General features: G+C 37.8%; 1 protein-coding gene across 1 annotated transcript in view; it reads right to left on the bottom strand.

Annotated features, from left to right (window-relative positions):
• Positions 1-13,407, bottom strand: part of TMEM161A (transmembrane protein 161A) — a 111,051-nt gene that overhangs the window by 40,143 nt on the left and 57,501 nt on the right. The window contains exons 4-7 of the mRNA XM_044054823.1: positions 7,363-7,514; positions 4,484-4,544; positions 1,709-1,852; positions 315-428 (exon numbers count right to left, since the gene is read on the bottom strand). Of these exons, the coding sequence (XP_043910758.1) occupies positions 315-428; positions 1,709-1,852; positions 4,484-4,544; positions 7,363-7,514 (471 nt within the window). The remainder of the gene's footprint in view (positions 1-314; positions 429-1,708; positions 1,853-4,483; positions 4,545-7,362; positions 7,515-13,407) is intronic.

The following is a 13,407-nucleotide window of genomic DNA, read 5'->3' as shown; positions in this document are numbered from 1 at the left end:
CCCCAAGACATTATTAATGAAAGAAAGTGAAGTACTAACAAAATACAAGAAAACAATTTAATTAGCTAGATAGTAAAGAAAATACCTCAGAGTTTGGAAAAGGACAGGGAAAAGCATACAAGGAGAAATTAAATGCTTGCCTGAACCAATACCATCTTCAAAATCATGCCAGCACAATAAATGAACACCTCTTAAAACAACCTATTATAACATACATACTATGTATCAAAGGCAAATGGAGACAAGGACCTGTTTGAGACTACTTCACAAAATATCAGAAGGGTTCTCTGAAGAAAAAATGTACAGTTACTTACAGCTGAACATTTTCTTTTCCCATTGGTGCACTGAGGAGAAAATCTCTGGTCACTGGCTTCACCCACATCAGGACTATGACCACAGGGGCCACAAAACTGGCATGAAGTAGAATCCTATGATACAAAAAATGTAATTAATGCTCTTCCTGCATTAGTGTAACATGTAGCTCCTTTCTCTGCTGGGTCACTCAGGTTTTGTAAATCTAACGCAGACCATCTCTATTTTGGCTGACAATTTATACCACAATGCAAACATTTTGATGTGGTACTGAATGAATCCAGCGCACATACAACAACATGATGTAGAAACATAAATATCACTTCCACCAAAAAACATGATGTCTCTGCCCCTGGTGTTTAACAACTCTTGCTTCTTTCGGACAGGAAGTTACAGCTTAGTCTTCAAGATCCCACTGACTAGGAGACTGGTTACTGCAACACTAACACATGGAAAAGAAATAAAAGGCAGTGTGAAGGTTGTGTATGGAATTTTCTCTGTTTTAGATCGCAGTGAAGAACACAGGAAGAAATGAGAGAAAAGTGGAGTTTCATACAACCCGAATTAACACCTTGTTTGATTAGGTCACTTTGGCGACACTAATGTTGGTCAGTCTGGGGAATGTGTGGCCCTACTCACCTCAAAACCCAACAGATTAAGTGGAACAAGCACTGGTTCCAACTCCACAGAGATGAAGGTGCCTTTAAATATTGTTACTCAGGCTAGCATTGGAGATATCTTTGGGGTACTTGAGAATGAAGATCTACGCTTATAAATGATGCAATGGCCAACAGTAATATCATGCACCATTTCAAAGGAGATGAGGCTTCAGAAAGCAGTATAATTTGCAGTGGTAGTAAGGCAGCTGTTACCTATTGCTATTTCTCACCTAAAAGCACTGGCGATGAATTACAGTGCTACAAAGACTCTGCAACCAGACACAGAAGTCAATTCTTGCCATAGGCAATGTTGTGCGTCGACAAGTTGACTGTAAGATGGATAATTTTAAAACTGTGCACAGAGACTAACAAAAACTCCCACAATCATTAGAATTGCTACAAAGATCAAAGGACTCCCATGGTTCCCTTTGCCTAACGAATCAACCTTATTCTAACTAGGACTAAAAGGCATTTGTGGTTAAATCTAATCTCATAAACTGAAACACTCTCCTAATGTCTACAGTCTGGGCCTTTTCTTAGAATAAGAAGGAAAACAAATGCTTTCTGACTTGGAAGACTAACCAAACTAAGAAGCAGTGTGAACAAAACTTGGAGTACTTGTTAAAAGTTAAATAGTGCATTCACATTTCTTTGCTAATTATGTACTTTAAAGGAGTTAAAAATAAGGCATGGTACATATTCATATAGATTTTTTTTTAAATTTCACAGTTACTCACTGAATCATTGGTTTGTCTGCTGTCATCTTGAGGGCATCCAGATGAGTCTGTGCTAATCGGAAACCTGGAAACGTCAGGCAGGCACCCACAAATGAGCAGATACCAACAAGCCCAAGCTTAACAGTCAGTTTGGTAACTGGCACTCTGCAATAAGCAAACAACACAACTTAAACGATTTTAACACCTTTAAACTCTTGTGAGATTCATCATGCTTTCTAATGTCATCCTTAGTATATGCTCATTTTATTAGTCTTTGTCTTATAATTTTTTAAAAAGAAATCATAATTTAATCCCTTGGCAAATCTTCAAATGAAGGGACATTCAAAACAATGATGATCTCATAAGGCATACAGTGTGATATGCCTTTTAATGGCTGACATGCACAGATGAGATATCAGTGATGGTGTACTCTTGATAATGCCTAGTATTTAACATTTGTTTTCCGGGAAAGTCTGACTTGTAAGGAACCCAATTTTCAGCAGAGGCCTGGGGAGACGCATGTCTTTGTAACATTTACATGTCTTTGTAAAGTAATGTTTACCTTTGCATATATAAAAGGGCACTTTTGCTCAATCACTGGAAGTAAATAATCTCTGTTTAGAGGAAGGTCACTAAATCTTCCTACCAACTTAGTTTTATTTTCACTTTTTCAGTAATATCATTATCTATGGTGTTACTGTTGCACAAAAGGGAATGCACATATCCTTGTACTATGAAATCCCGGGATACCAACGTTCATATCACAAATGCTCAACTAAAAACCCTCAAAAACTGCCTGAACCACAAACTAAGGGGGCGATTCAAAGCATTTTTTTTCAGGTGGCAAGCAAGCCTACCCACACCTTGTTTATATCAATTCAATGGTCTCATCATTGAAAGGGAAACTGGCTCGGTTTAAAATGGCCTGCAAGGGCAGCTAGTGTAGTACTTCCTATGAACCTATCAAAACAAACTACACATACCAAAACTGCTCCTGTTTGCACCTAGATCTGACTGGTACAGTTGGGGGGGGGGGGGCGGCATAATAGTTAAGGGCTTTATCTCACAGACAAGAGGTACAGGGGCTCAATTATTACCAAGGGAAATTGGCTATGCTTAAAATGGCCTGCAGGGGGCAGTTACCCTAGTACTTACCTATGAACCTACAAATCTATACCCGGCCATATCACATTCCATTGATCCCTAACTTTTCCATCACTTAAGTGACCGCTCTTAAAAGTTTCCAAGGGAAACATTCAACTTCCTGCTATGGTAATTCCAGACACTTAGAGTAACCTACCCTCCTCCCTTGTCCTCCTTGCTAAAAACCTAAATCTAAGTGCACTCTTAAAAAAATCTTAATTCTCTCTGCTTCACCTCTACTTAACTTACTATCCCAGCATGCTCTTACTGTTTCTCCAATATGCAGTATTATTCTCTCCCACCAGCCACCACATCCCCCTCAACTTAGTTTTATATCCAGACCCACTAACAATACACACCCAATTCCATGTTCATATTACTCCAATATTTCACCAAGTCTACTTACTCTCAATCAAATCCACCATCTAAAAACTAGCTCCTGAAACATAACTTTTAATTGACTTGCTACAGTCTAGAAAAGCAGTCTTCTTATCTTTCAACATCTGACTTCATCACTTCTATTCTGTGGAGATCAACAAAATCCCGACTCAGCTTAATAACCTTCTGCACAGATCAATGCTCCCCCTACTTCAACCTATCTTCATACAGACTGCTGTAAAACTATCCCAGAACTAAATCTAATCAGTGTCAGTATTCACATTTCTGCAATAAACTCACACAGTTCCACTGCTGGATAGCCAGTCATTTCTACATCATCATAATAGTCACTGAAACCTGACTAAAACTGAAGATTATTGACTCAAACTATTCCACCTGGATACATCTGTAGAAAAGACAGTCAAAGGATGAGGTAGTACTGCAATGCTACATTCCAAAAACTCACAGTGCAACCCTTTGGCAATGAAATTCCATTTTTCAATAATGCTAAGATATTACCGACATTCCTAAAGGGCTTGGTGATGTTAACACCATCCGGTCTACTTACAATCCACACACATATACCTAGCCTATAAATCTTTTTGACTTTATCCAAACTCATTTCCATTCCCACCAGAAATAACAAATAACAGCATAATTAAATAATCTTGGACTGGATATTAACCTTTTCACGAGGAAGGATTACTCTATCTGGTAGACTCCCAGATTCAATGAATCACTCCACATATGCCACTGGCAGTGCAAAAAAAAAAAAGCCCTACAACAACCTGCTTTAACATAGAGATAATAACATTTTCAACAAAAACATATTTTTACCACTCTAAAACAATGTTCCTAGTCGCACTTTATGTCCCTACAAATAGAAGGCATATCAATTTTTAATGTTACCTTCCTAACCATCCTAAACAAAAAAAAAAGAAACAGGCACCCATAAGAAAGAAAACATGTCAAAATAACCTAGTTCCACAGCTAACTTTACCAGCGAAGTGGTATTGTTTGGTTCATACTTCTAACAAGAATCATCACACTGCTAATTCAAACCTGTTCTCATGCATGTCTGCAAGTGGTTGATTTAAAAAAACTAAATGGAAAATATTTTGAAAATGAGCAATGAAGTGGCAAACTATACCAAATAACATCTGGGGTGATCAGCTGGGCAATAAAAAAGTTCAAACTTTACATATTCCTAGCAAAACAAGTACTGGAGGAATACAAAACATATCAAAAGAAGGGGGTAACAAAATCATAACTTACGACCACTCCCAGCCTTGCTGTCTTACAAACATCTCCATGTTGTCAAAAGCGGCTGAAAATCCTGTAGGATAAAAGAACACACAAGCAGCATATTTAGATCATATCAGGACAGGAAATTATTTTGAGGCATACTGGGCACAAGGCACACAATAAATGTGACAGAACTTTCCTAAAGGGGAAATAAAGTGGTCAACATCTGCATTTTAAAGTAACAGGGATGAATTACATTCACAGAATTTAAAAGCTTTAGTTTTGCAAATAATGGAGCTCTCTCCTCTGCCAACACAAACAGAAAATAGCACAATGAGTGAGTGACTGACATTTGTTTATGCTCTGCCCTCCCAAGTATGCTTGGGCTCACTCTGTCCTCTTTTTTCTCTAGATACGCTCCTCTTCTACCCTCACAAACATCTCCATCCAAGTTTATTCTTTCAGGAAACTTCTTACCCATGTAGCACAGACTGCTCCTTCATATACCTTATTTGACTTGCCTACAAATCTTTGTAACAACACATAAAGACGTCGCTCTATAAATTGGCTTTACTCTGATATCACACTAACTGTCAAAAACAGTTTGGCATCAACTCTCAATATCTCAAATGTGAATTCCATCTACTCTTTTTCAAGTAAAGAAGGTGCTCTATACAAAGCTGTCTTTGAATGTGGATGACCAACAGGATGTTGTCTGGTTTAATCACATATCATTAAATCCTGATGTACTCTCCCAAGAGGGTCAAATCAAGACATGCTGGTTAAATGGAAGTAGAACTGGAAGGTCTAGGAAAAACAGTTGAAGTATGGGAAATCAGACCTGCCGGGACTAGTAAGGGTCTGCCAGGATTACAGTCACCTTTTTATGTTTTTACTTTTTTTTTTTTTAAAATTGGCTGACAATAAAATTCAGTATCAAGAGCACAACAGATCTTTGGGCCAAGGCTGCATCATAACACCCAGAATTTTGCCAATGAGGGGAATAAGATGTATTTGCAACATTTAGTGGTCATGGAAAGTCAAGGGATATAGAATGAATGATTCCCTGCTTTTTATTTTAACAAATTTATTAATGAGATAGTACAAGAAAAATCCAAAAGTACACATCTCACACAAAGATGGGCAACATTTACAGTGGGTAAGGGCTAGACAGGCAAACTTCAGTAGCACATAAGACAGGCGTGGTAGCAAATGGCATGGAAACATGTGTCAAGCATTTCTAAAGCTCATGGTAGAATCCCCTCTCTTTCTTCAGTATGAGAACTACCCTATCAGTTCATAGTCACTAGTTGTGACAGTGCATAAGGAAAACTTGGGTCACACTTAATCTTCTTATCATCCAAACATTCTGTTCTTTCAGGTTTTAATTCTTATTTTCACTTCTGAACCAAAATTCAGCCTATGCTTCTCTCATACAAACTCAAAACTGCCACAGGTCTCACTTTTATACACTGCAACAGAGGCCATGTTTCCAGTACACACCACTTTGTCAATGCAATTTCACATATCGCTCGTAATTTTCCTTTCTTTGATTCATTGCATATCCTCCTCATCGTTTTGCTCATCTTTTCCTCTGTAAAATTTCTATCCCTCCTTACCAACTGCATACCTTGTACACTTGTTGACAGATTAGAGATGCTCTACTTCTTTAAGTTACAAACGAGGAACCACAAATAAACACAAATTCTGCTAACATGCAGGTTACCAGAGGTGTTAAACAACCCTCAAGGCTAACGCATCACAAAAGATCAACATTCAGGTGGCTGTTGGTATATACACATATGTTAACATGAAGTCAGGGAGTTCTCATCTATATAGTTCCTCATCAGTCTTCCGAGTTCAGGAACAACTAGTCTGCTACAATGCTAGGGAAAGAAACAGCACAAGACAAACCATCAGCAGAAGAGAGCAGACAACTACCATCTCATACTATGTGATACACAGCAGTTCCCTCTCTGCTACAGCATCTACTGTATTTTGGCTGCAGGGTAGATCCCTTACCACAACCACAAGCAAGAGATACATAACCATGTCACAGTAGTAATCAATGAAATGTATCAAAATGGGTGGGCTACCAGCATAATTACTTTTGACAAATATGATTAATAAAACAAGATAGTTAGAAAGAACTGTTGAGAAAAACAAACTACATTTTGGAAACCATGGTACACATCCTTAGAACACCATAATGTCACCACATGATGTACAGAAGTATGGACTGGGAAAGAAAAGGCAGAAAGGAGGCAGTGATTGATGAACTCTGTGACAAGAAACATCTAATCAGTCCGAGGGTGTGGAAGGTTAAACAGAGGTAAAAAGGGAAACACAAAAGGTATCAAGAAAAGCAGGGGAAGGAAGCCTTCCTACATATTAAATTGTTCCACCAAATATGAATGTTCACCCAGGCTTACGATAACTTATAATACTGCATTCCCTGAAAAGGGAATATCCCAACATAGGAAAGGAGGACTGCAAACTAGAGGCATCCTTAGTGGGCAGGTAACAGCAGCTTTGGGCCCAGCTGTGGCTCTTGGAAAGTGTACCATTTTACAGGCTGTGAGAGAGTCTGGCGGTTGGCAGAATATGTTGGGATGAAAATAAGTATTAGTATTAAAATGGAAAAATAAATCGCAGGCACACCAAACTGGCCAGTCATGATGTTCATGCAAGAAATGACCTCAGATCTTGTGACAAGCATGAAAATAGAGCTGAAAAAAGAAATTGCACTATATGGCCTCTTTATAAAATTAAACTGGGTAAAGATGCTGTCCCTTCATACCTTCCAATACACTATCTACATCAATAAGGAAGATAAGCTGCAATTGTAATGATTTGTTAGAAGTAGGACAGTGTAAAGCTTTTAGCATCATCATTTTGATAGTACATACCTGACTCCAAGCCAAATTCCAGATAATCTTCTCTGACAACCAGAACCAGCATTGCAATGAGAAGAAACAGAAATCCAAAAACGAGGCACACAGAGCGTTCACCGCCCTCCTCAGACCGAAAGTAATGTGTCATCATGCCAAACAACACTTTTCTGTTTAAAAATCCGTTAAAAGAAACACACAAAAGTATGTGGTTGACCAAATAACTGAAAATGACAAGCTCATACTAAAATAATAAGTTCCATGGCATCCGAACACAAAATACTTTATTGTACTGAATGAGAAGAAAAATAAAAAGGAGCTTTTTTTTTGCACATACTCTTTTGCACAGTTATATATATTTACTGATATTGGTATTTATATTATTGTCTATTTGTTGTTTTACTTCTTGTGAATTGTCATTTTATATGTTGCTGGAGGACTTGCAGAATATAAGTTAATTGGACTTTGTGACGCTGTCTCTAGTACATATGACAAAGTTGTATGACAAAGTTAAATTGAAAATGGATAGATTTTTTATGGTTGAAAAGAAATAACAGTATGGGAATCTCCATCTGCATTTTCAGGAACCTGCGTGCTACCCATATACCTCTAGGGCAATAATTATATAAAAAACAAAAGGTTATAGATAAGTCGTACATAAAAAGTAAACTATGCAGTCCTTCATACACACATTATGATGCAGTGTGACACTTTAGCAGAGGAAGTACAAAACCTTTAATTATATTTACTAATCAAGTGAATTCAGTTGCTTGTGAAGGACAACTCAAACGCAAGCGAGAGCAATATTTTGACAGCTTAAGTCACTGGAGAAATTTAGTTACATTACTTTAGTAAATGCTACATTAAACCATCTTGGTTGTTGTGAACCTGCTCCCCCATTTAAAAAGTAAAATACGTAAAAATTACAACAGTTCACAGACAGACAAAGAAAAGGCTCATAAGACTGGAGGACTTGGTGGTTAACCTGCCAAAATCAAACATAACATACAGAATAAAATTAATGAAATAAAATAAAGGGCAATGTAACTGCTTACTGAAAATTTACTGAATGAAAGGCAGGGTGGATTAACACCATTTCAAAGAACACGGTGGGAGACCAAGAGAAGTCTAAGAAGGCAAATCAATCATGCAAAAATTCTCGTCATCACAGATAATCTCCATTAAATTTATTTTCTAAAATCCTCAGAAATTTTTAAAATATTTTTACAATGTTCTTTATCCTATTATCATTTTCTGTGTTTTTCATTTATTTGTACTGCTTGGCGGGACCAGCCCACGTCTGAACATAACAGACTGGTGACAGTACAAAACTTTTTTTAAAAAAAAAAACAAAACAAAAAAAAAAAAAAAACAGCAAAGAACACTTCAGTTGTTTTTGATCAAATGTACACTGCCTATAAAGTTTAAGTATTCAAAACACCACATGGAGAAATGTCGAACCCCACAATTACAGCAGCGATGTCAAAGCAATGTGGTATCACATGATTCCATACCTCTCAGCCACTGAACATTAAAACTCATAGCACTGGCCTTAAAAAAAAAAATCATAGAGGACTCAAAAGAAGAGATTTTTCTTATTTTTGGAACAGCTTTCTAGACAGAAGACCCCATATACATCGACAAGGAATCTATGAATATGCTTTTTTTATTTAGTAGTGCATGCACCCTTGAGCAGGTCTAGCATTATGAAGGAAATTAAAAGAAAGCCTGTAAATCTAAGAGGGGCAAGGCGAAATCTGAAACCACAAATTACAGATGAGACTTGTGCATGACTTCTGTACAATGTTTAAATTTATTTTATCCTTTAAGCTGTCGGATGTATGTCATTCTGCATATACCATACAGGATACACTTACCCACTTTTCAGAAAAGTACATGATTTGTTGTCTAAGTCACCCTTTTCAGGCAAGGCCCATCACCCACTGTGGTCAGCATAGCAAAATGGATGAAACTTGCATAAAAAGTGAGTAAGCAATAAAGGACAATAATTCAAATAGACTAGCAGACTTTTTTTTTGGGGAGGGGGGTCTTTATTCATGGGAAATGCATCATAGAGAAAGGAAAGCACCATAAAAGAATTTTGGTAGGGAGAGTAAAATTGTTTCTACTGCATACATAAAGTTTGATGTTTTCTTTAAGAGGTATTAATCATCATAATCACTAAGGTGGTACAGTATCATTTGAGCTGAAAATGGCTCAGGGAAGCAGTTCTTTTAGCAAGTGATGTACATCACTTAACAGATGGTGCTACTTTTCCATTTCTGGGTGACATCTTTTTTTAGCTACAACTGAAGATGAAGGTAATAACTGGGATTTATTTGTGTCATACTTTCCTGTCATAAACAGAAAGGAGAAATGGCTATGTAAAAAAGGTCAACACTTCCTGAGTATGTCGATTTAGAAATGCTAAAAATTACTGCAAAAAGTTTCCATTCCAAGATAAGACATTTCTATAAGCAGCTGTTTATAGGATGGCTTATACAGCATTTAAAAGCATAGTCAGAGAACATCACAGAGGATAGAGTTGTTGTCTCATAGCAAGACATTCCCCAGTTTGATTCTCGGCTGCAGTGCCTTCTGTGCGGACTCTGCATGTCCTGCCTGTGTCTGCACATTCCAAAGGCATGCAGTAGTTGGACAGAACACAATAAACTGGCCATAGGTGTGAGTGTGCTATGTGGAAGAATTACTGATGCAGGGCTAGCCACCAGGTGGTATAAACTTGGCTCTAGATGATTGTTACTGGTGAAGTGACACCTCAACCCCATGGGCAAAAAATGAGAAAAAGGAGTTGTGGATGGACTGATTTCAGATAACTTAATAGGTATACAAAATATCTTTGAAAATACTGCCATCAAAAAAATATCCATGCTTGTGAACACTTAAGTTTGTCAGTAGCCAGTATGATTTGCTTTTCATCCGTTTCATTTATCTGAAATTTCTAGGTCTTCTACTCAGACCAGGTTAATTGTTAAAGAGTTCTGAGAAGCTAGCATAATGATTTGTAACTCAAATTTTTTTTTTGCCCTTTATTAAACAAGTTAATTAAAACAGGCATTTATTAATAATAATTTTAATGAATTCACAAACTTAAAAATTTTATATAATTACTGAAGTTCAAAATTTAAAATGCACAGTTTATAGGTTCATAGGTAAGTAATAGGCTAGCTGCTCTTGTGGGCCATTTTAAGCCTAGTCAATTTTCCTTTTAAAGGCGGGAATCAAACCCTTTACCTTGTGACTGTGAGGGAAGAACCTTTAAACTATTATATCAACCTCTAACCCAATCAAACATACAAAAAAATCTACACTGTGCTGAAGAACCTGGACATGTGAGGGTGTGAATGATAGACTGATGACAGCTTACCCATCAAAAGGGGAAGGGAGACAGTCTGGCCTGTTGCAATGATGAAACCTACAAAAGTGTGAGGAGTACAACATGCATGAATGCTCCATCTGGAGCGGCTATTGCAGAAATTGCAGCTACAAAGAGGAGGCAATCAAGTGCATAAAACAAAAAAAAATCTCTAGAGTGTACAACTTAAACTTCTAATGGAAATCAATAAGACTGACTGTTGCCCTGAAGGAGAACAGCCTTTGTCATGACTGAGAATGAATGGACCCCTTAAGGGCTCTCACCCCAAGGGAGGACAAAACCTCCACTCTAACAAGGAAAGAAATGGCCTGGGATCTCACCCTCATGAAAAATGAAGGAGTCTATAGGTGGTAGAGATAGGAAGTTTCATGGTCATGTGGTTGAGGGACAGTTTTTTTTAAATAATCTACAGTGCTAATCTAAGAGAATGTGGGTCCAGTTTGAGAGTTTCTGTCTGAACAAGAGAGTATATACTGAACAAAAGATGGAAAAATTCAATCTGAGTATAAATTACAGGGCTTAGGAAGTCTATCCGTGATTCAACGGTTACTGTTTCGTTTAGGAACAAACTAAGCATTTTTATTTAAGAATCATTTTATTTATACCTTAAGATTTCAACACAATGTATGCATACCAGTGCAATCCCGTTTATATACAACACACCACTATAACATTAATAAAAACAAAACAAAACAAAGTTTACTGGTTTCACCTTACTACAGACATAACATTTATAAGGTTTACATCATTTAATAATAAATTATACAAGTGATAAGACTATAATAATGCAAATAAACTGTGTGTCATAAAAGGAAGCCATTAAGTTCACTTAAAACCCCCTACTACATATAGTTTAGTTATTAGTAGCCATGACCCATGGCATGGCATCCATTTGGTCTTGATCCTGCCCTTCCCAGTAGTATCATTTACACCCCTTTTGTGACGTTTGAGGGTGCTGTATTAATTGCAACCAAGCAGTACTTTTACTTTCTTTGACAGTAATGCACAACTGTCACAAGTCTTCTTGCATGCGATTTATCCATCTCTTGGTTAGATGCCCTAGTCTCCTCTTGCCTTCTTCCTGACTCGACCATCTTCTTTACCAAATCATCATTTGCTTCCTGCACATGTAACCGACCCAATGTAACCTGTTCTCCCTGACTTTCGCTGGAAACTGGGCTACTTTGGTTTTTGCTCATTTCATAATCTCACAGTGTATACCCTACTATCCAACTCAGACACGATTCTCCATCACCTCAAGCCTCCACAGCTGCTCTGCCTTCACTGCCTAGGATTCAGTACAATACAGAAGCTCTGGTCATACCACTGTTTTCTGCATTCTTCTGTCACACACTACCCCCGACAATCAGTGACAGCTGGTTGCAGCATCTCGCATTCTAGCTTTTACTCATTCAGGGCTTCCATTCAACTCAACCACACCTCCCAGACACTTGAAGATGTTAACCTTTCCTAATACTTTCCTTTCTATCTCAATTTTCAGCTTCTTCCGATTTCACCCATATGCTGCTTAGACCACTGTCTTGTCTGTCCTCTGTTTCAGCCCACATGACTTATGTTTTGCATTCTGCCTCCTATTACTTACTGAAGTTCCTGTTCAGAGTTGCTTGCAGCAGCTTTGTTGATCTATCACCTCCAACCTGTTAAGTTATACAGTTTATCACCACTTTGAATGGGAGTCGGTTCAAAGCTGAACAATGATGGACATCCATGGTGTCAATGGCTTCTAGTATATAACATACACTAATTCTACCAGTGTTTCTTGGACTGTTGAAAACAGCTTTCTTGGTACCTTGTCATATGTTAGTATGGAATGCCCAGTTTTATTCTCTCTTTCTTTATCTTCAGTTTATTTTCCACTGCCTTACTGCAAACACCAGATGGGTTTGTACTGCATTCAGAATTAAAGCCAAACTGCTTATCTATGATCTTATAGATTCATAAATGGTTACTAGGCTATTGGCCTAACAGCCATTTTAAGCCTAGATAAGCTTACCCCAAATTTATCGAAACATTGTTGACATGTCAGTTTTACTTTCTACTACTCTGCCTATTCATTTATCGATCACCATTTCTGGTATTACCATGTGGTATGGCAGGAGTGTCACTCCTCTGTACTACCTGCAGTTGTGAATATCCCTTTTGTTCTTGTGCACTAGCACTGGAATGCTTATCCTTCAGACATCTGGGATACTCCCCCCCCCCCCAATATACTTCAATGAGTACCCTCAGGAGGCATTTCTCCGCTACTGCAGCCAACACCTCGATCATATCTGCCATGATTTCATCACATTCTGCTGCTTTCCCTGGCTTCATTTTTCTTAGTGCACTTTGTACTTCTAAAGTGGGACAAAACTGATGTCATAGCAAGGATGGGTATATGTCCTACCCCATTACTGTATGACCTCAGAGGTGGTATAAATACTTACAGGGTGTGGGAGGGACAGCCCCCCCCCCCCCCACATGGGGGTTGCAGGGCAAAAACATTGTTTTGTCAATATTCTGTGTTTAAATATTTGTGCTATAAATATTAATATATTTAGATCATTTTTAATACACACACACATATATATATATATATATATACACACACACACACACACACACACACACACACACACACACACACACACACACACACATACATA

Source organism: Protopterus annectens, chromosome 13.part0 (assembly GCF_019279795.1).
Source record: "Protopterus annectens isolate FY-2018-M chromosome 13.part0, PAN1.0, whole genome shotgun sequence".
Taxonomy (NCBI): Eukaryota; Metazoa; Chordata; order Ceratodontiformes; family Protopteridae; genus Protopterus; species Protopterus annectens.
Note: the sequence above shows the minus strand (reverse complement) of the source record. Positions and strands in the feature narration are given on the sequence as shown.